Source organism: Lissotriton helveticus, chromosome 8 (assembly GCF_964261635.1).
Source record: "Lissotriton helveticus chromosome 8, aLisHel1.1, whole genome shotgun sequence".
Classification (NCBI taxonomy): Eukaryota; Metazoa; Chordata; class Amphibia; order Caudata; family Salamandridae; genus Lissotriton; species Lissotriton helveticus.
The window spans coordinates 186,896,946-186,920,121 of record NC_136069.1 but is presented as its reverse complement, the minus strand read 5'-3'; the positions used below and the strand labels follow the sequence as shown (position 1 = coordinate 186,920,121).

Below are 23,176 nucleotides of genomic sequence, written 5' to 3'. Positions count from 1 at the left end.
AATGGCACTGTGGTAAGCAAGAGTATTTATTTTAGTCCTTGCACTCTGCTTGTCAATACTGTGATCAAACCAGAATGTGTTCTGAGAAGCATGTCACATTAACTCACATTTGTGCTTTAAGTTGGAATCCTTCAATATGTCTAGAGCCATATTGCCACAAATATAGCAGAGTGCTTTGACTACGAATCAGCTAGTCTGGCGATCATAGCCACCAGACTCAAAACATTGCTGTCTCTGAGAACTAAATGAGTCCATGATCTGGGTGGCTCCCTTTCAGTCGCAGAATGGAACCCAACCTTAAAGTATGCAGAGGATGTCTCGATAAATGCTTGACTTAAACATGCCCAATCCAAGTACCTTCAGAGAATTTACCTTACACCTAAGCATCTTATCTGTCCACGATGCGGCCAGGCAGGGGGCACATTTGGGCATTTATCTGGTTCTGCAGGATTATAAAGCTTTGGTGGGGGGGATCTCACAGCTCAACTGTTAGAATGTACTGGAAGGCAAGACCAGTGTCAACCTAAAATATGTCTCCTGGGTTGTGTGTTGAGGTCCGAAGAAGGCAGGTCTGCAGCCAAGTGTATAGACCTAACCCTCCACAAGTGACAAATAGGCAGGAACTGGAGAGCTGCCTCATCCGACTAGAGGCGCTGGTGCTGTGATTTAATCAAATATGTTAAAGCTGAGCCGGACACATACTCACACTTGGATAGCAATGCAACCAGTCCCACTTTGATACTGGACTGGAAGCCGTATCTGTAGGCCCTCAATCAGATGAGAAGCCACCCTAACGGACTTACCTCATAACTCCGAGTATATTCACAGTAGCTGATCTCCACATTTGTGGGAATAATTGACGTTCAGCGCCTACTAGAACCAGCGAAATGCACCTGTCTCTGGTGGTAAGCCATCAACTGTTTACTTGCTTATAGTTTCTTATGTCCCAAATCTATATAGATGAGAAGGAGTTGTGTACTTAAAGCAGGAGCGTCTCCCCCACTATGGCGGAGGAGCGTCTCCCCACTGCTTTTAAGCAGTGAGAAAGATAAAATAACAAAAACTTAAAGTTATTGTCATTTTATGTTTCCTGTCCTGCTGCTTTGTGTGGGGGCAGGGGCGGAGTGGTTTGCCCACTCCTGACTGCGCAATGACTGTTTGGTCGGCCCCCCCAGGCCGCCCAAAATAGTCATGCGCACTCCCCTGTTCTCCATGGAGGCTGCATTACAGCATGCATGGAGAATATGCCCATCCGTATAGTCTCTGGCTATGCGCTGTGTCACAGCGCACAGACCAATCACAACACTCCATTGGAGCGTTGTGATTGGCTTAGGTGAGGGAGGCAGGAAAGCAGGAGTACAGAAGACGCGGGACCTGGCATCGAGGTAAGTTTTATTTTTTTAATTTCTGATCACCCCCTCCCTCGCGACATCCGATTCCCCACACGATCGCTCCCCCCTGTGCGATCGCTCCCCCACCCCACGCCTGCCCCATCACCCACGAGCTATGCCGGCCGCAACTGACTTAAAGGCTGGTGGTGTATTGGGGGGAGGGAGGATTCCATTAAGATTCGCTCTTGCTAGCTTACGTGCACTGTTTTCTAAATCTGCCAATAAAGACAATTTTAACAGAAGAATCAATGTAGCTAATCTGGCCTTGTATAAAATAATGTGGGTTGCCTTTAGGGAATACACCAGAGGAATATATTACTAAAGAATCAGTGTTTCTTAAAGTATAATGGTTAGACATGATTAAGATGGTAAACCAGACCAAACGCAAACAGGCAAAATAGGAACCAAGATAAATCCCCACTAGCCAACATCAGCTACAACGGAAAAAAGCATTAGACATAACATTTCTGTTTAAGAAGATAGATGTGAACAAAAATGGAGATCTGTGGAGACCAGGATGTTCATAGGCTTCATAGTAGAATAGTGAGTGATAATGCATTTCGTGGGAAGGTGACCCAGTATTGAACGAGTGTGAAACAAATCAATGCCACTTTTAAACAGCATTATGATGAAACGCACAGTAGCAGTCCATAAGTGCTAGCAAATTATCTTTTGCCTGTACAGATGTTATCACTGGATGCAGTGGGGGGGAATAGCCTGGTTGAGCCAATTCTGATAACAAATATAAAGAAAGGAAGGGGACTGACATTCCATCCAACGATGCAAAAAACGGCCATCATGCTCCTATGAGTGCCTGCTTTTATTATTGCAGGTAGACAAATCACAGACTGAATTTATTTTAAAAGCTCCTTAAGCAAAATTCAGTTTCAGGTCAGGATTTGTTTGGTTTGGTCCATCCAGATGACTTACTACCAATAATAACAATAAAGAATGCTCCCGCTCTACTATTAAATATAATGGAAATTTTATATGTACTTTTATGGTGTTTCTAAATCATGAATACCGAATAAAGGACTATTTGATTTCATTTGATAATCAGTTTGCATTAGAGTCAGTTGAAATTTCATTTGTAGAGAGATTTAGAGTACGTTACTGGGAACCCTAATTAATTTCTGCATAGGAATCTGTTCTAGTAGCTCGAAAGACATCGTAGGGACTTAGAACATTGGATGAATCTTCCGCTCTCGTTGATGGGCAGAGCTGCTCTATACAAAATGTTGACCCTCCCACATCTCCCATAACACACCCTACAGGATTCCCCCAGATTTCTTTTGGAAAATTGACCATGTGGTAAGAGTAGTGTTGGAATGGAAGCAACTCACGCATACGCTGTGTAAACTCTTAAGGGGGGTATATGTTGGAGCATGGGTAGTCCTACACATACTTAGGTACTATTGAGCCGCGCAACTGGTGGCAGTCGATGACTGGGTGTTTGCTGATCATGACTAACCCTCATACAGAGTTAAAAGAGAGGCTGTGGGTTACAGGGGCCAATCGGCAGTTCTCCATAGGTGGAAACAAGATCGGGAATTACCGATTCATACGGTGGTGAGAGTGCTGCGAGAAGCTACCAACTAACTAGGATGGGGGAGATAAGGTCACTAATCAAACCCCACTCTAAGACAGCGACCTTTTGAAGGAGGTGCGTGCCATGAGAGGTTTTTCGAAGTGGGCTTTGATTGGCATAGAGCGTCTGGGAGATTTCTGGAAGGGCCAGGCACTGGTGACATTCAAGGTCCTGCACCAAGAGTATGAAATAGCAAAGGCTGAGGGTTATAGGTACCTTCAGCTTGGACATGGTCTTAGGAGACACTTAGTGGAAAGGGTACACCTGCCGGAGGCGGCGCCGTTAGAGGATCGTCTCCTAACGGACAAGGCTATTTCTACTATATACACTAAACTTGCTACTAACTTCCCTGACCCGCTGATGGCACTGAGAGAGGCCTGGGAAAGTGACCTTGGAGCCTTAGACAATGATGATTTGGCAGAGGCTCTATGAAGCCCATGAGAGGTAGCGATTCGTACTCATTTTACATTAGTGAAGCTGAGAATCCAGCATAGATCATACTACTGTAGAGTGCTTCTTCAGAACATAGGAAGGGGGTACTCTGCCTTTGTGGTGGTGGACAGGAAGGCACATTTTTCCACACCCTCTGAAAGAGGGATAAAAGGTATGGGGCAACTGGCGCATCTTTCGGGGTTACTGAGTATGTGGTGGTGGTGTTGGGGAGGGAAGAGTGATGAACAAGTTACTTACCTTCGGTAATGCTTTTTCTGGTAGATACAATATCTGCCTGTGGATTCCTCACCTTGTGAATATCCCCCTTGCGTCAGCAACGTTCGGAAATTTTCTTCGTAGCACGCCGGCGTAGGCGACGTCACAGGAGTACGGCTTCGCGCGTGACTCCGTCTGACGTCACCGACTCCTTATCAGGCCGACGCCGGCGTGATGACGTCAGTTCCGGCCTTTTTTTCCCGTGCCTTCGAGGCACCCGGACGGACCAACGATAGCAAATATGCAAATATACAATGTACACAGTACAAGCAAAGCAAAAACGCACACAAAGTATGCAGCAGAAATAGCACAATAGCATAAACCATATACACATAAAAACCAGGTATAACAGAGTGGACAACGGGGAGGCGGGTGGGCATGTGAGGAATCCACAGGCAGATATTGTATCTACCAGAAAAAGCGTTACCGAAGGTAAGTAACTTGTTCTTCTGATAGATACATCTGCCGTGTAGATTCCTCACCTTGTGAATAGAGTCCCACAGCAGTCCCCACTCCCGGAGGAGGGTGCCCACTCTGCTATACCAGAAAATCTTGGAGGACAGAGCGCGCGAAGTGACCAATCCCTCCTCACCTCGGTATCCAAGCAGTAATGCTTCGCGAAAGTGTGGAGGGAGGCCCAAGTCGCGGCTCTGCAAATGTCCTCAACAGGTACACCCCTACACAAAGCAGATGTAGCAGACTTTGCTCTAGTAGAATGAGCTCTAATACCCTCAGGAGGGTCCTTACCCACCAAGGAGTAGCAAATCTTGATGCACAGGATTATCCACCTGGAAAGTGTGCGCTTGTGCACCGCTCTGCCCTTCCGACAGCCAGCAAAACCAACAAACAGCTGGTCGTCCATCCGGAAGTCTTTAGTCCTGTCCAGATAGAAAGACACCGCCCTCTTGGGGTCCAGACGGTGCAGTCTCTCTTCCTCCTTAGAAGGGTGAGGGGGAGGATAGAAGGTAGGAAGGGTAATGGACTGTCCAAGATGGAAGGGAGCTACCACCTTAGGCAGAAAAGCAGCCCTGGTCCTTAGAACCATCCTTTCAGCATGAATGGTCAGGAATGGGGGCTTGGAACTAAGAGCCTGAAGCTCACTTATCCTCCTTGCCGAGGTGATTGCAACGAGGAAGACCGTTTTAAAAGAAAGAAGCCTCATGGGACACTTGTGCAAGGGTTCGAAGGGAGAACCCATCAAAAAAGTCAGCACAAGATTCAAATCCCAATGAGGAACAACAAACGGAGAAGGAGGGAACTTATTAGTGAGACCCTTCAAAAATCTTAAAACCACTGGAGACTTAAAAAGAGAGGGCTGATCCGGCAAACAGAGGAATGCCGATAAAGCTGAAAGATACCCCTTGAATGTGGCAACAGCAAACCCTTGCTGCGCCAGAGAAAGAGCAAACTGTAAAATGTCAGACAAATGAGCCTTCAAAGGGTCAACATCCCTCTCCCTGCACCAAGAGACAAACTTAGACCATCTATACGAATAAATGGACTTAGTGGAGTCACGCCTGGCAGAAAGAATGACATCCACCACATCGTGAGGGAGAGAAAAAGAACTCAAGTTGCCCCGTTCAATCTCCAGGCATGAACGTGCAATGTCTGGAGGTGGGGGTGTAGAACCTGCCCCTCCATCTGAGAGAGGAGGTCTGCCCTGTGCGGGAGACGGAGCGGCGGGTGAGAGGAGAGGTGGAGAAGGTCCGTGTACCACACCCTTCTTGGCCAATCCGGGGCGATCAATATGACTTGGGCCCGGTCTTGGCGAATCTTCCTCAGAACCCGAGGAATCAAGGGTATGGGAGGAAACGCGTAAAGGAGTTGCGAGTTCCAACTCAACTGAAACGCGTCCCCCAAAGCTCCTTGCATCGGATACTGGAGACTGCAGAAAGACGGGCAGTGAGCATTCTCGCGAGTGGCGAACAGGTCCACCCGAGGAGTCCCCCACATCTGAAAGATGTCGAGAACCACCTCCGGGTGAAGCCTCCACTCGTGATCGGCAGAGAACTGCCGACTGAGAACGTCTGCACGAACGTTCAGAACCCCGGCCAGATGATTCGCCATCAGACAAATCTGATGGTCCTGAACCCAGGACCAGAGGCGCAGAGCCTCTCTGCAGAGACACTGCGACCCCACTCCTCCCTGCTTGTTGATGTACCACATCGCGGTCGTGTTGTCCGTCAGGACCTGGACCGAACGACCGCGAAGGGAAGGGAGGAAGGCCTTGAGCCCCAAACGTATCGCCCGCAATTCTAGAAGGTTGATATGAAGCAACCTTTCCTCTGGAGACCAAAGACCCTTGACCTCCAGATCCCCCAGATGAGCACCCCACCCGAGAGTGGATGCATCCGTTATCACTGTGGCCACCGATGGAGGCAGCTGAAAAGGCTTTCCTTGAGACAGATTGCCTTCCACGCCCCACCAAGACAGATCCGCCGCAGCTTCTATGGAGATCCTCACAGACTCCCTGAGATCTCCGTTGTGTTGATACCACTGCCTGCAGAGGCACCACTGGAGTGCCCTCATGTGCCAACGTGCATGGTTGACCAACAGAATGCAAGAAGCCATCAGACCGAGCAGACGAAGGACCTTCAGGACCGGAACAACCGCTCCATTGTAGAATAAAGGAATCATTTCCTGTATGTCGCGAATCCTTTGAGGTGGAGGGAATGCACGACATACAGTAGTGTCCAGTACCGCACCTATGAACAGGTTGCGCTGGGAGGGCACCAGGTGAGACTTGGGTACATTTATTGAAAAACCCAACCTGTGCAACAACTGAGTTGTCTCCTGCAGATGATGGAGCACCTTCTCTGGGGACTCTGCTTTGATCAGCCAGTCGTCCAGGTAGGGGAAAACAGGAATCCCCGACCTCCTGAGATGCGCAGCCACCACCGCCATCACCTTGGTGAAAACTCGAGGCGCAGTAGTAAGCCCAAACGGAAGGACCGCAAACTGGTAGTGCTGCGATCCCACCGTAAAACGGAGATACTTTCTGTGCGACTTCAGGATCGGGATGTGGAAATACGCATCCTGCAAGTCGAGCGACACCATCCAGTCTTCTTCCATCAGCGCCTGAAGAACCTGAGCAAGGGTGAGCATTTTGAACTTCTCCTGTTTGAGATAGAGGTTCAAAACCCTGAGATCCAGGATCGGCCGAAGCCTGCCATCCTTCTTGGGTATCAGGAAATACCGGGAGTAGCACCCCTGACCCCTCTCCTGCTCTGGAACCACCTCTATTGCACCCTTTCGGAACAGAGCCAGGACTTTTTCCTGCAGGAGAAGCAGGTGGTCCTCTGAACAATAACCTTGGCAAGGAGGGTAATTGGAAGGGAACTCCTGAAAAGGAAGTGCATACCCATTTTCTACGAGATTGAGAACCCAAAGATCTGATGTAACCGATTCCCAATCTCGTAGAAAATGAGTAAGCCGACCCCCTACTGGCCCCACATGATCCAGAATGGTGGATCTAGGGCTGCTTTGCTGATGCGGGTGGGGGTTGGGTATTATTGGACGAAGTGGAGGAAGAGGAGACTTGACGCCCACGTCCACGACCCTTCTGTCTACCTCTATAGGACTTATACAGAGGGTTCTGCTGTTGCTGCTGTTGTTGCTGGCCTTGTCTGAAGGGACGAAAAGAGGATCTTCCAAAGCCTCTAAACTTCCTAGTTGTCGACCCTCTCATCTGGAGACCCAAAGATCTTGCAGTAGCACGGCTATCCTTAAACCTTTCCAAGGCGACATCCGCCTTTTTCCCAAAAAGGCCAGTCCCTTCAAAAGGCAAGTCCAGCAACGTAGATTGAACATCCGCAGAGAAATCAGAGGATTTTAGCCATGCGGCCCTCCTGGACGCAATAGAAGAGCCCATAATCCTGGCAACAGAATCAACTGTGTCCATGCCACTCTGAATAACCATGCGTGCAGCAGCCTGAGTGTCAGAGACCACCTCATTAAAGTTCTTTCTATCTTCCTCAGGAAGCTTAGGTGATAATTGCTTCACAGAATCCATCAATGCATGGACATACCTTCCCAAAAGGCAAGTAGCATTAGCGGATTTAAGAGCCATGCTCCCTGAAGAGAAAGTCTTCTTTGCAGACTGATCCAACTTTTTTTAGTCTTTGTCCGCTGGTACTTGAGGGAAAGAGCCCGCTGCCCTGTTAGAACATGCCGCCTGCACTACAAGACTCTCCGGAGAGGGGTGCGAAGAGAGAAACTCAGGGTCACCAGGAGCCACCCTGTAGCGCCTTGCAATAGATCTTGAAACCGCAGGAGCAGACAACGGTCTCTTCCAGACCTCTTTTATTGGATCTGTTAAGGCACCAGTGAACAGCAGTGTAGGTTCAACAATAGAAGAGGGAGAGTGCAAAACTTCTGTAAGGATGTTGGGTTTGTACTCAACAGTAGGCAATGTCAAGTTGAGAAGATCTGCAGCCTTCCTAATAACAACGTGATAGGGTGCCACGTCCCTAGAAGGAGCATCAGAAGCTGAAGGCAAACCCCACTCAGGAGAGAGCTCCAGACCACTAGCATCACGCAGGTCTTCAAAGTCATCATCATGATCAAGAAGCTCACCCTCTTCCAAATCCGAATCTTCACCTCTCCTTTCTTCCAAGAGACGCTGAGCCCTGCACCTCGACCACTCCACACGAACCGAAGTCGACGGATCCGGTAACGACTCCGACGGAGCCGGATTCGACGTCGAGCGAGGAGCCGGGGTAGCCGGAGAACGAGACTCTCGGACAGGTGTGGTACCTCGATCCAGACTACGAGGTCGATCCGGAGTCGGCGAAGCCGCATGCGGAGTCAAAGACCTCGGCGGAGCCGTACCGAGCCAAGGTGTTAGAGGCGCCGGCATAAAAGGCATAAATGGAGCTGGGGCGTACGACTGAGGAATGCCCAAATTGTACGACAATGGACCCATGGGACCAACAGGTGCTCCAGAGGGGTACATCGCCCTGGAATAAACTCCAAACATCGCATTGAGAAAATGCGAGGGGTCCTGTCCAGGACCAGGAAAAGGAGGGTACGAACCTACCGGATGTTCTGAAGGAGGTCGTTCCGACATAGGCTCACCCTGGCCCTCTTGATCCACAGGAGTCTCCACTGGAGTCGGAGCTCGAGGAACTACCTCTTCTTCTTCCTCATGCTCCGAAGAATGTAGAGAAAACCAGATCCGGTTCCCGTTCCGGAGTCGGAGAGCCTCCGATGTACTGAGCGGGAGAAGGAGAAACTAAGTCCTTATGATGTTTGCGAGACTTCTTCTTCGAATCCGAAGATTCCTTTCCTGAATGATGCTTTGAGCTGTGCTTTCTCCTCTTGTGCTTCCTCTTTGAGGAGCTCGAAGCGTGACCCGAAGCCGACTTGGATCCAGATCTTGATCTCTCCCTGGACCTCGACCTCGCTCTGGACCTCGACCCCGCTCTGGACCTCGACGCCGACCGAGACCTTTGCCTAGACTTCGAGCGTCTCGACGTCGACCTCGAAGATCTCCCAGCATCTCTTCCCTTTACCTTCGCGAGAAGAAGTTTTGGTTCACGCTCTCGAAGCGCCTTTGGGTTCCTCTTAAAACAAGACCGACAGTTCTTAACATCGTGGTCAGAACCCAGACACCACAAACAGTCGCCATGTGGGTCGGTGATCGACATCATGCGAGCGCAAGACCCACATTGCTTAAATCCTGTCTTCCTCGACGACATCCTCGATGAAGAAATAAGTCGCAAAGGATAAACAGTAACGCCTAAATAACAGCCAGATACTAAGTATCGCAGTAGATCCCGAAAACCGTTCGCGTCGAAGACGCGGAAAAAAGGGAACTGACGTCATCACGCCGGCGTCGGCCTGATAAGGAGTCGGTGACGTCAGACGGAGTCACGCGCGAAGCCGTACTCCTGTGACGTCGCCTACGCCGGCGTGCTACGAAGAAAATTTCCGAACGTTGCTGACGCAAGGGGGATATTCACAAGGTGAGGAATCCACACGGCAGATGTATCTATCAGAATGAGTGATTACTGAGGTTTTTGTGTGTTACCTATTGTCGACTCCAACTATTTTTGAATGCCATACAGGCTCCATTTCCAGGCCGTATTTCTGGCACTGTCTGCTCTGATCAAACTGTATACTAAAGACTGCTTCAAATACTGTATTCACTGTATGCTGAGCGATGTTTAATAAAACAAGAGTTTAAAAAAAAGATTAGAGCATTTAAGAACGGCATATTCTTGGAACACGACACAGATGGACTTCAGAGCTGATAGTATTCCCTCCGAGCATAAAACAACTATCAGTATTATTAAGACCAAAACAAAATTATAGGCAAAAACCACTGAAAAGGCACAAAGCAAGAGACAAGCTTCTTGGAGTCATAAAGCCTGATCATCGATATCCCAATCATGATTTCCAAAAGGGTCAAATGTTCAATTCGTATTTTTGAAAGTGCCCAAAGGAGTTTAAATAAAAGGGCTAATTGTGAACAGAGAACCTGGACAATTAAAACGTTTCTTCTTCAACAAACTTGACACGGTAAATCAATGCATGCCCATGACCTGTAGCCAGCGACATGTTAACCATGAACACCAGTATTGCCTAAATTACTCTACCACTGTATAGCTATACCTATTGCCTTCCATAATGCTTTCCACTAGTTGAGAAAAACATTCCATTACTGGTGTGAGATGGGATAACCGCTCAGCTGTAATTTAATTTGATAACAAATCCTTGGGAGGTTTATCTGACTCCAATATCTCATAATAAGATCTAGGCGGGAGTTTTGGCCCCTTCCCCGCTCATGACGAGCTCAGCTCGTCATGAGTTACGAAGCTCGTACGCTCATGACGAGCTGAGCTCGTCATGTAACGCGGGTTTTTTTTTAAACGCCACGCACAGCGGGAAAACCGCTAGCGCGGATGCGGTTAAAAATGCTCCCTGTCCGCACTGGTGGGGGCAGGGAAACTACTGTGTCCTCGGGATGGGCTCCCCAGGACACAGTATTTGCGCTGGCCCCGGGAGATGGGGTATCTGGGGCCATTAATTGCTCAGTGTGAAGGTGAAGGTGCAGTGTTACAGACCCCCCTCATTTTAAAAAGTAGTGGCTCTGGGGGTTGGGTTCCCAAGGGCCTTTTAAAAGTTTAGCCGCTCTACCCATAAAGAATACTGTGGGCCCCAGGGATGAGGTCCTGGGGGCAGTAAGAGGCTTGTGGAGGGGGGCCGAGCGCCTCCCTCATCTTCAAAATCCTTTGGGAACCTGGAGAATGGAGTCCCTAGGGCCGAAAATGGCCTAGTAAGGGGACATATGCCCCTCATCGCCTTAGAAATACTTTAGGCCGGTAAAACACCTTCACAACGCAACTTTCATTCCGCATACCTTCACTCCGCATACCATTACAACGAAAGTACCATTACTCCGCAAAATATTACAACGCATGCCATTACATCTTATATGCTTTAACCACGCATGCTTTTACAACAAAATTTGTTGTAAAAGCATGAATGGTAAAAGCATATGTTTTTAATGTTTAAGTGTAAGGTAAGTATATGGTTTTAGTTTGGGGGTGTTGGGGTATATGTTTTAGGGGTTCAGGAGTATTAAGGGTGTGTTTGGGGGTTTTGGGGAATATGTTTTAGGGGTTCAGGAGTATTTTAAGGGTGTGTTTGGGTTATTGTGTATAGGGGTATTTTAAGGGTTCAGGGCTAGGTTTGGGTTTTGGGGTACAGGGGTATTTTTAGGGTTCAGGGATAAGTTTGGGTTTTGGGGTATAGGGGTATTTTAAGGGTTTAGGGATAGGTTTGGGTTTTGGGGTACAGGGGTATTTTTAGGGTTCAGGGATAGGTTTAGGTTTTGGGGTACAGGGGTATTTTTAGGGTTCAGGGATAGGTTTGGGTTTCAGGGTTTTTTTAAGGGTTCAGGGGTAGGTTTGGGTTTTGGGGTACAGGGGTATTTTTAGGGTTCAGGGATAGGTTTGGGTTTTGGGGTGCAGGGGTATTTTTAGGTTTTAGTGTGGATTTGGGTTTTGGGGTGCAGGAGGTATTTTTAGGGTTCAGGATGTGTGGAAGGTTTTGGGGTGCAGGGGGTATTTTTAGGTTTCAGTGTGGGTTTTGGGGTGATGGGGTATTTTAAGGGATTAGAGGGTTTTGGGGTACAGGGGCTTTTTTAGGGTGGGTTTGGGTTTTGGGGTGCAGGAGATATTTTTAGACTTCAGGGTGGGTTTGGGGTACAGGGGCATTTTTAGGGTTTTGAATGGGTTTGGGTTTAAGGGTGCTAAGGTATTTTAAGGAGTAAGGGTGGGTTAGGTTTTTGTGTGCAGTGGTATTTTAAGGGACATGGGTGGGATTAGTTTTTAGGGTGTAAAGGGGAAATTAAAAAATACATATTAAAAATATATATATACATATATATTTGGGGAAAAAATTATATATATATATATATATATAAATATGCATATGTAATATATATATGGTCCAGTTGAAGGCATCCGCCGAAACGCGTTGACCGTCCTCTTATGTTGCACTAATGGTGTTGTAATGAAATAAAATGCCTCCATTTTAAAGAAACGTCTGTACTGTGGAGAATCTAGGCTGCTGACAGGAGCCTGGGATGGATGGATGGATGGATGGATGGATAGATATATATATATATATATACACATACACTCCAGTTGAGCCCTCAGTGGGAAGCAGCAACAAAGTCGGAAAATTTGCATCCATTTCATTCAGGATCAGATGCAGCAGGAGACGCACTCGGGCACAGACATCTCGCCTTCATCTTGCCAAACCGGTTTCGGGATCATCATCCCTTTATCAATGGCAGCTGTTCACTCTCAAAACCTTGCGTGCACTTCCATATTAAAGAGCCTGCCCCTGTGGGCGTGTCCAAACGGCATTTTGGTTCTTGTAGTGCTTATGATAATATCTCAGGTGAGTAGGTTCAAAGTGGCAGCAAAATTAAAAGTTAATAAAACCCCTGTGGGCTGATGTACTGTGGCGTTGGGCATCCTGTTGTGCTTATTCATCTTTTCACAGGACTCCGACCTCCCGTCAAGGTGACACCGGTTGTATATAACTTTTACAAAGTATATGACTTCACCACACATGCATTTGCGTTGTAGTCATATGCGGGGAAAAAGTTTGCGCAATGATGGGTTTGCGGAGTAATTGCACCCGCGTTGTATAAAATGCGGAGTGAAGGTATGCAGGATTTTAGTTTGTGGGATTTCGTCATATATTCCTTTAGGCCACAGGGATGGAGGTCCCCAGGGCCAAAAACGGCTTGGGGAGGGGGGCCATGCGCCCACCTCCTCAATAAAAATAAACATGTGTAATCACCCGGGCCCTTCACCAACCGGGGGGGGGAGGGTGGGTAAATAAAAGAAGAGCAAGCTCCTGCAGATCCTCTGTGAATTGTTGGCAAAATCTTTTTTTTATTTTTTAAAGGAAATATTTTTGGCCTCTGGGACCCCACCACCAGGCCTAGGGGGTCAGGGTATTTCTACCCACCCCCTTATATCTTTGTTTTCATTTTTTTAAGAACTCAGGACTGAGTCCCGACTTCTACAAAGGCGGACACTATTTCCCGGCTGAGGTGGTGGCAGCCAATCAGATCTCAGCTTGAGATCGGTCCGATCCACGGAGGCTTGGCGTGCCTAGATATACATTTTTTTTTTGCATTAATTGGTAAAAAACTACTGAACGGATTTATACCAAATCACAAACAACACTTTTTCAGGATGAAGATCTAGCTTTCTGCCGAATTTCGTGTGAATCTTTTCAGCGGGTTAGGCTGTAGCTGTGTTATAAAGTTCCTATGGAAAATGAATGGGGAAAACTCCCTTTGTCTCTATCCCGTTTGACGGATCACCCTGAAACTTTCAATGAGCAAACTAGTTAAAAAGTTGCACTTTTTTTGGGAACGGTTGGAGGAGATTCGTAAAACGTGGCCAGTTATAAGCAATACAAGAAATGTATTTCCCATAGTAACACAATTCTAACTATAACTACCCAGTGGCGACAGTCAATGAGTGATAATATATTTAAATATATAGCAACTTCTGAGATATTCACTTAAAAGCAACTCGGGGTTACATTAAATGATTTCATGGAGACCAAGTTTGATCCTGGGCACCACAGCAATCCTAAATGACGGACTTGATATGGGAACCAGGTAAGGGAACATTACTTCATTTCTGCAACAATAAACCGGCAGCTTTGCTGTGCACTGATACCTTAGTGACACAGCAGGGATAAGGGGCACATTTTGTTACGTTAATTGGGCAAACTCCACTGCTGAATAACAGGTACTAAGTACGAAATTACATCATTTAAGTCCTCTTTGAAATTATTGTACATACATACACAGTTAGAAAGGTGTTTTCTATTTCAGCTCTAATAATTTGCATGATGAAAACTGGCTCTTGGCGCAGTTCACCTTGAAGCTCAAGTGTTGTTCTTACTCGCTGCCCTTTCACTATAATGCAATATACACTGTCACTTGTCTTTTGTCTTTAGAAACAACAAACTATTTATTGTGGAAGCTGCTTTTTGATTACTGCTAAGTGCAATCAAGAAGAGGCTATGTACTTCTCCATGCTGCAAAGCCAATGAGGGGCAATGGACAAACATGTATGAGCAGTAAAGCACACCTATTCCCAAAATGCACATGGACTCAACTGCCCACTCATACATTCACAACCGCATACAGTGACATACTACACTCGGCCTCCCCAATGCTGCACTACTTACCCCCTGGCAGTGGGGATGTTCCTATTCAATTGTTGAGGCGTTTCAGCAGGCATGCGTCAACAGACCTCTACCCTCAGGGGACAGAGCTGCCAGAAGGTGGAGGTCCACATGATGCTATGCCTCTGCTGCTGCAACTATGCAGCTGGACCGGACCATCACAGCACTTACCCAGGTCCCCATTCTGGACTGCCACACACAGTGCCGGAGCCAGGAATCTGTTCCTAAACTCAGACTGAAATAGGCAGATGAGCTACAGCACTATAGAAGGGCAATGGCAGGAGGAACAGAGAGCTCCAAACCACCACTCGTACAACGACATGCATGCTCTCCTAAAGCACCTAAGCCCAACACCTTAAAAAGAACCCAGCGAGGTGTCGGCAAAGCTGATGGCATGGGTGGGAAACAACAGACAATGGCAAAGTTAAGGGGCATCGGTTAGTGCCAGATCGCACCACAGACACAAAAGAGCATTGCACATGAGATGGTCCGCACAGTAGGCCTCCCTGACACAAACAGACAGCTGGGAAACACGAAGCAGAGTAGTGTCATCAGAGGCCACACCATAGCACCTGTTAATGTTTGAAACAAACTGTGTACTGTGAGTGACTAACACAAGCACTAATGTCTGGGACGAGCTCAGGACAAGGCAGGCAGCTGCCGTGAAATTTTTAATTCCTCAGACTGATGATCGGGCTGCTTCCCAAATAACCATCAGAAGAGTACCAATCCTCAGTGAAAAGTGCATGTAGGGCGCGCCAGGAGCCACCGACTGAAATTAAGGAAGTGCCTTCACCCGAAAGTGGCTACTTGCAACTTCCTCCCATCCATTTTGCTCATCACTTTATGGAGGGTGCCATAGTATAATGGTTTTAAACTATTTCAAGATGACTGCCCATGCATGAATGGCTGCCATCTTGTAAGGATAAGGTTAATTACCTAGTAAGCATCTGCTCTTGACATGTAGATTGACATGCTTTGCATACTCCTGCAATATAGTGTTGGGTCCGGATGTTTGCAAGTTGTTTTTCTTTGAAGAAGTCTTTCCTTGTCACAAGGTAAGGTGACTCCTCCTCTCGGTGATAGTGCGCATGGTCATCTACTCCATTGTTAGATTGTTTTCCCGTAAGAGAGTGAGAGTGGAGTAAGTAAGTGTAATATACAGATGTCCATGCATATAAATTTACAATGAATAACTGCAACAACTACTGGTACCCGAGGAGGCGGGTGGGCACATGTGAATCTACAGCTCTACATGCCAAGAACAGATGCTTACTGGGTAAGTAACGTTATCCTTTTGAGGCATGTGTGCTGTAGATACACATGCTTTGCTTAGACTACAAAGCAGTATACTCCCAAAGCTGTGGCTAACCTGTAGATGTTGCAGTTGTTTGGAACAGTGTTTTTAAGTACTGTTTGGCTTACATTAATTAGCCTGTTGACGTGCTAACACGTCCACACAATAGTGTTTGGTAAATGTGTGTGGTGTAGACCATGTAGCTGCATTACATATTTCAGCTAGAGGAATGGGACCTAAAAAGGCCACGGAAGCCCCTGTTTTGCAAGTGCAATGCGCTCTAGAGGGTATGGTTCAAGTTCTTTTAGCTTTTGCATAGCATGTTTGAATGCATTTAACAATCCATCTGGCAATACCGGATTTGGAGATAGGATTGCCTTTGTGAGGTGGAGCAAATGCAACAAACAGTTGTTTTGTGTTGCAAAAGTCTTTTGTCCCATCTATGTAGTACAGTAAAGCTCTTTTAATGTCACGTGTGTGAAGAACTCGTTCTGCTATAGGAATCAGGTTGAGGAACGAAAACTGGACTCGACCGATTGGTTTATATGAAAAGGAGAAACTACTTTGGGTAGGAATTTAAGGTTGGTGCAGAGAACTATCCTGTCTTTCTGCAGCTGAAAGAAGGGTTCTTCTAAGGTTAATGCCTGTAGCTCACCAACTCTCCTTAATTATGTGATGTAATGAGGAAAGCAACCTTCCATAAGAGAAATTGCAAAGGGCACTTGTGCAATGGTTCAAAAGGTGGCCCCATGAGCCTTTTGAGAACAATGTTGAGAATCCATACTGGAGCAGGAGGAATCATGTGGTATTACTCTTTGTAATCCTTCCAAGAAAGCTTTGATTACTGGAACTCTTAATAGTGACAGATGTTGTCTATTCACTACGTACGCAGCTACCGCTGCAAGGTGCAAACGAATACATGTGTAAGCTAGTCCAGTTTGCTGTAAATGCAAGAGGTAACAGATAATGTTTTGTATAGAAGCATCTAAAGGATTGATTTTGTTGTTATTGCAGTATTAAACAAATCCTTTCTATTTTGTAAGCTCTGGTGGTAGGTCTTCTTGCTTCCTTTAGAATATTCATACAGTCTGGTAGTAAATGTAAATAACCAAACTATGACTTCAGGAGCCAGATCACTAAATTCAGTTCTTTGGGATTTGGATGCCTATCTTCTCCATGGTTCTGTGTGAGGAGACTGGGGGTAAGGTGTAGCTTTTGATGTGGAACTATTGACAGTTCCAACAGGGTGGTGTGCCATGGTTGATGGGCCCATGTGGGAGATACTAGAATCAGTGTGAGGGATGTTTGCCTGATTTTCCGAACCACACACGGAATGAACAGGAATGGAGGAAAAGCATAGGCAAATATCCCTGACCAGTTCATCCATAGGGCATTGCCCTTTAAGAGCGGGTGTGGGAACCTGGAGCCGAAACTTGGCCATTTTGCGTTTTTGGCTGTGGCGAACAGGTCTTTGTGTGGAAAACCCCATTGCTGAAAGTAGGGTAGGAGAACTTGGGGATGAAGTTCCCACTCGTGAACTTGATGTCTCCTTCTGCTGAGGAGGTCGGCAATCTGATTGTTTACCCCTGGGAGATGTTCTGCCAGAAGATACATTTTGTGATGGATTGTCCAATTCCAAATGGCTTGAATGAGTGTTGACAGTTGGAGAGAGTGTGTCCCGTCCTGTTTCTGCACATAATACATCGCTGTCATGTTTTCTGTTCAGACTAGGACAGTTTTGGCTATAAGGTGAGTTTGACAAGCTTTGAGTGCTAGAAATACTCCTAAAAGCTCTATATAGATGATGTGGAGACTTTTTTGCTTGTTGTTCCACAGGCCCTGTATTGTGTAATCTTTGAGATGAGCCCCCAACCTGTTAGAGATGCGTCTGCTGTGAGCACGATCTGTGCCATAGGGTCGATGAAAGGCCGGCCTTTTGATACATTTTGTGGGTTGCACCACTGCAGAGAGGTACCGCCGCCTACCAACACTAGATCGGTTAATTGACCCTGTGACTGATTCCACCGACGTGCTAAGTACTCTTGTAGGGGACATATGTGAAGTCTCACATGGTGTACAATTGCAATGCAAGAAGCCATCACTCCCAGCAGCTGCATGAACACTCTGGCTGGTAAAGGTTGGTTGGGTTGAGACTGTAGAATCATAACCTGAATATTGCGTATTCTGGCTACATTGGGAAAGGCTAGAGCTTTGACAGTGTCTAGACTGGCTCCTAGGTAAGACTGCATCTGTGAAGGAGGCAGGTGAGATTTTTGAGCATGGATTGTGAATCCCAGTTGATGAAGTAGATCTAATGTGATCTGTGTGTGATGTAGGCAGTTCTGGTGAGTGCTGGCTTTGATAAGCCAGTCGTCTAGATAGGGGAAGACGTGAATTTGCTGTCTTCTGAGATGAGCGATGACTACTGCCAGATATTTGTTAAAAACTCTGGGCGCTGTAGTCACTTCGAAGGGAAGCACCTTGAACTGGTAATGCTTGCCTGCGGTCACAAATCCGAGGTATTTGAAAAGAGCCGGATGAATTGGAACATAAAAATATGCATCTTTTAAATGTAGAGTAGACATAAAATCAGTTTTTTGTAAAAGTGGGAGTACCTGTTGAAGCGTCACAATGTGAAAGTGTTCTGACAGTATATAATGGTTTAACTCTCGGAGATCCAGAATAGGCCTTAGGGGCCCATCCTTTTTGAGAATGAGAAATACAGAGAGTAAAACCCTGGTACTGTATTGGGACAGGTTCTATTGCTTCTTTTAGTAAGAGAGATTGGACCTCTTGTTCTAGTAACTGTAGGTGTTCTGGAGACAATTTGTGAGATCGAGGTGGAGTGTTTGGAGGACTGCAGGCAATAACCATGTTAGATAATTACAATCACCCATTTGTCTAATGTTATAGACTGACAAATGGGGAGAAATTGTTGAAGTCTTCCCCCAACAGGTGTGGTGTAGTCAAGGGGGGGGGGGGGGTTTCAATGTTTATCAGGGGAAGTACGTGGGGTGTTGGCTTTACCCCTACCCTTGAAGTTGTTGCCTCTATAACCTGCTCGAAAAAATCCTCTGGAGGGAGAGGACTGGTTGTTACCTTTATATGTTGAGGTATTCTGGTCTGTGGATGGGGTTTTAGACACTCCTCTGTAAAAGGAGCGATGAAAGGAGCCTCTGTTGGACGGAGATTGAAGCGCTGCCATGGACTTGGCCACTTCGGTGTCATTTTTAATCTTCTCTAACGCTTGATCAACGTTTGGAGTAAAAAAGATGTTCTTTATCAAAAGGAGTATTAAGGATGGATTGTTGGACTTCTGGCTTAAACTCAGAAATTCTTAACCAACCGTATCTCCTGACCAAGATGCTAGTATTAACCTCTCAAGCTGCGGTGTCTGCAGCATCTAGAGCACATCGTATAGAGGAATTAGAAATGAGTTTACTAAGTCCTGTGCCTTAGCTTTGTGCTTGTCGGGGAGATACTGAAGCAATTGCTCAATCTCATCCCAGTGTGCCCTGTCATACCTGGCTAAAAGACCCTGCGTATTCGGAATGCACCATTTATTTGCAGCTTGAGCGGCTATGCGCTTGCCAGAAGGGTCAATTAACTTAGACTCCTTATCTGGCGGAGGCGCATCTCCTGATGTCTGGGAATTCGTCCGCTTACGATCATTAGACACAACCAGGGAATCTAATGGCAAATGGCCCTTGATAAATAAGGTGTCTGTAGGGGAGTCCTTATATTGTTTGTCAACCCTAGGAGTCAAAATACATGCTCTCACTGGGTACTTAAAGATCTCATCAGCGTGTCTCATCATGCCTTTAAGCATGGGAAGTGTTTGTGATGACCTGTGTGTGGATCCTAAAGTTTCGAAAAAAAATCTTCCTCTTGTGATTCTTTCAGTAGTGCCACCCCGTGATATTGTGTAGCCCTGGCAAAGAGCTCTAGATGGGATGCATTGTCGTCTGGAGGAGATGGCTTGGCTGGGTAAAGGTCTGGATCATTATGTGCTTGGGGGAATCAATTGTATAATCTATGCATGGATCTATTGAGAGAATTATGCCCCGTCATCAGCATCAGAATCAGCAGGAGAATCCGGAGGTGTCATTTGCAAGGGCATGCAGGTGGAGAAGGAGGAGGCAGCGGAGGTGGTGGTCATGGTGGATGGAAAGGACTTGTAGCAACAGATTTCCTTTTTAAAGGGATCTTGTAAGAAGTGTCATCAGCAGGAAGCTTGTGTTTGTGAGGCCGCTAGGTGTGAATATGGCCAGTCTCGGGGTTAATATATAGCTTCTTTTGCTTGGGATCTGGTGTTAATAGAAAAATGTCTATATTTGGATGCAAAGGTGTATCTTTCTGTTTCAGAGCGGAAGTTTTCGGTGCCGGGTGCCTTCAGTACCGGTGAAAGCTGGCCTTTTGGCGTGGAAGGTTCCGGCTCCAAAGGTTGCTTGGCTTTCAGCACAGAGGATTTTGGCTCCGAGCTGGACTTGTATTTTGAACTTTGGGCTTTGGTTCCGGGGAGGACTTTTGACGACTCAGTACTGAGCTGACGGACTGTTTTGGGGCCGGGCCTGGAGGTGGGGTGTCGGAAACTTCGTCTCGGTGCCTACCTTGGCCAGGAGGCAGAGGTAGTGCCGATGCCTTGTGTTTTTTCGGAGTAGTTTGAGGGGGCAAGAGGTCTTCGGTACTCATGTCACCTTGTCCCTGCGGCAGTTCTTTGGCGTCAAGGTCAATCGCGAGCTCCGAGTCTGAGTCTTGTTCGGAGAAGGCTTCCTCCTCTTCTGCCGTTATTGCCTCAATGTCTTCTTGGCCGGAATCTGGACCGAAGATGTCTGGCGTATCTTCGATGCTTTGACACTGCATCTCTTGGCATATCTTCGATGCTTTGACACTGCATCTCTTGACGTCGAGCCCTAAGAGTTTTCTTTGATGGAAATGATCTGCAAACGTCACAGTCTTCTTCTTTGTGCTCAGGAGACCAACACAAGTTGCACATTTCATGTGAGTCTGTGCGCGGATACTTCGCGTGGCACCGTGTACAGAATTTAAACTGAGTCCAATCCATCGACGGAGAGCTGGCGCGGTTAGGCCCGAAGGCCGTCCACATAGCTTTCCAATCGAAAAGTCGATTCCATTGCTGAAACAATTGGCAGAGAATTGGGAAACGCGTATGAAACAATACTGTCGAGGGTAGAGAGGACTGCGCGTTGAGGGGAACCCGAAGAACGCTTTCAAACACAATGTGACAATGGAGTCGATGACCATGCTCTATCACCGAAAGGAGAAGTCACCTTACCTCGTGACTAGGAAAGACTTCAAAGAAAAACAACTTGCAAACATCCAGACACAACACTAGATGGCAGGAGTACGCAAAGCATGTGTATCTTTTTTTTATTTTTATTTCTTCATTGATTTTAAGCATAGGTTACAATATTCAAACAATAACCAATACCACTTATCATATTGACATTGCAAGTTGACCAATTATACAGTATACAAAGGCTCTGAGCAGTGTGCATTAGTTGACCCAGGCCTGTCGGGTTTGACCATCTTAATTACGGCCTGCAGGATCCTGTTAGGACATTTATGGTACCACACGTTTGTCAACCTTGAGCCCCTTCACCTGTCCTGTTGAGGCTCTGCGACTGGATCGGCGATGTTGGCTTGCTCCAGGAGATATGTCTGGAGGGAGGCCCAAATGTCTTGAGGGCGGGAAGATGGTGGAATGAGTTCAGCATAGGTGGTTAGTTGTTCCTGGCAATAGACAAGGTCATTCAGCCGGACTTTGAATTTGGGTGCCCTTATCCTGCCTCATCTGCAGGCTACCCTTAGCTTAGCGAGCAAGAGTGCCAGGGAGATGTATTTCCGAAGCGAGGCAGTCAGCGCTTCAGTGTACCCTAATAGTGTGACAAGAGGGTCGTCGGGGATGTACAGTCCAGTCATTCTATCAAGTGCCTCCAACACCTCTGTCCAACAACTTCGGATGGGAGGACAGTCCCAAGCTAGGTGTCTGAAGTCTGCCCCCTCCTTCCCACATCGGTCACAGCGATCGGTGTCACAACGATGGAGGCGTATCAGGTGCGCGGGCGTATAGCAGAGATGGTGTAAATATCTATAGTGGATGACGCGCAGCCGGCTGCTATCAGATATTTTCCCGGTTTGTTGACAGCAGAATGACCACTGATCATCAGTGATGGGGAATCTATTTCTTCCTCCCTGCGGGTTCTAGCCAGAAGGGGGTCGTGCATGTAGTCTTTTTGGGTGGTGCGGTAGAGCATTGAAATGGCATGTGCAGGGGTGTCTTTCTGCAGAAGATTATGCGATGGAGATAGTGTAGGAGGTTGCTGTGAGAAGCACGGGGTGAGGGCCTTGACATCCTGTTTCAGGCGGATATAGTAGAAGAGTTCTAGGAGGGTGGGCACGGTATTACCGAAGAATTTCTCACTGGTGCGAAATGTGCCGTTCGTATACAGCTGACCCCACGAATGGCAAGCCTTACGGAGGAGATGGCAGCAGCCGCCCTCCCGTGTGACCTGAAGGTCTAGGCAGCCCCGGAGAGGCAACAAGGGGGAATATAGCGTGGTGATGTGGAGGCGGCGGGCCAGGTCGTGCCAAGCGCCGGTAGTGCAGTCTCCAGTGGAGGAAGCGAGTCGTAGCAGGACAGCAGGTGCGCTTAAATGCAAAGCATGTGTATCTACAGCACACATGCCTCGAACTGGTTTTTCCTCTTAATAAAAAAAATCATTACAAGATGCCCATCTTCCTTTCAAGTGTGCACAGCGGCCATCTTTGCATCATTTAGGAAACACACTATGTCCCTTACCAGCAGCAAAAGAAGTTGTCAGTATCATAAATACAAATTTGTGCTTTAAGATTTTTTTATACACTCATTTATCCCATAAACCTATCCACCCACAGCTATCCTTCCCTCCATTCCATGTCCATTAGCACAATCAACCACAATCATAAATCCATCTGAATTTGCATGGATGTTGTCTACATGTCTTTCTGAGTTGTATACATGTGTGCCTGAGGATTTAATTCCCTTTAGCTAGGAGGTCTGTGTTTACTGGGAGTCTATATAGCTGTTGGTCTGCAAGTTCCTGCCTGCCATTATATGAGCGTTGCTCCTTCTGAACATGTGATTTCATATGCACATACAGCATACTACTGGGCAGGATTGTGACCTACCATTTTTTATAGTAATGTGTTTACTATTTACTGAAGCAGTGAGAGTGTGTTAATCAGGATATAATTGCTCTATATACTTACCAGTGATCGTGTGTATGGAGTTGAGTGGAGCAGTACTCATCATATTAATCCCAAACAAGAGTATCAACGCAATAATTAAGCTGACAAGGAAGTAAACCGGCAAAGCAATTGCCCAGTACCTGTAATAAAGAGAAATATTTGAGTGGCAAGGTACAAAGAACATCACGTTAAAACAATAAAATAACAATT

The 23,176-nt window shown here is 46.8% G+C and overlaps 1 protein-coding gene across 1 annotated transcript in view; it reads right to left on the bottom strand.

The window, feature by feature from the left end:
• PIGP (phosphatidylinositol glycan anchor biosynthesis class P) overlaps positions 1 to 23,176 on the bottom strand; it is a 109,766-nt gene that overhangs the window by 3,649 nt on the left and 82,941 nt on the right. The window contains exon 4 of the mRNA XM_078656870.1: positions 22,988 to 23,106. Within this exon, the coding sequence (XP_078512996.1) occupies positions 22,988 to 23,106 (119 nt within the window). The remainder of the gene's footprint in view (positions 1 to 22,987; positions 23,107 to 23,176) is intronic.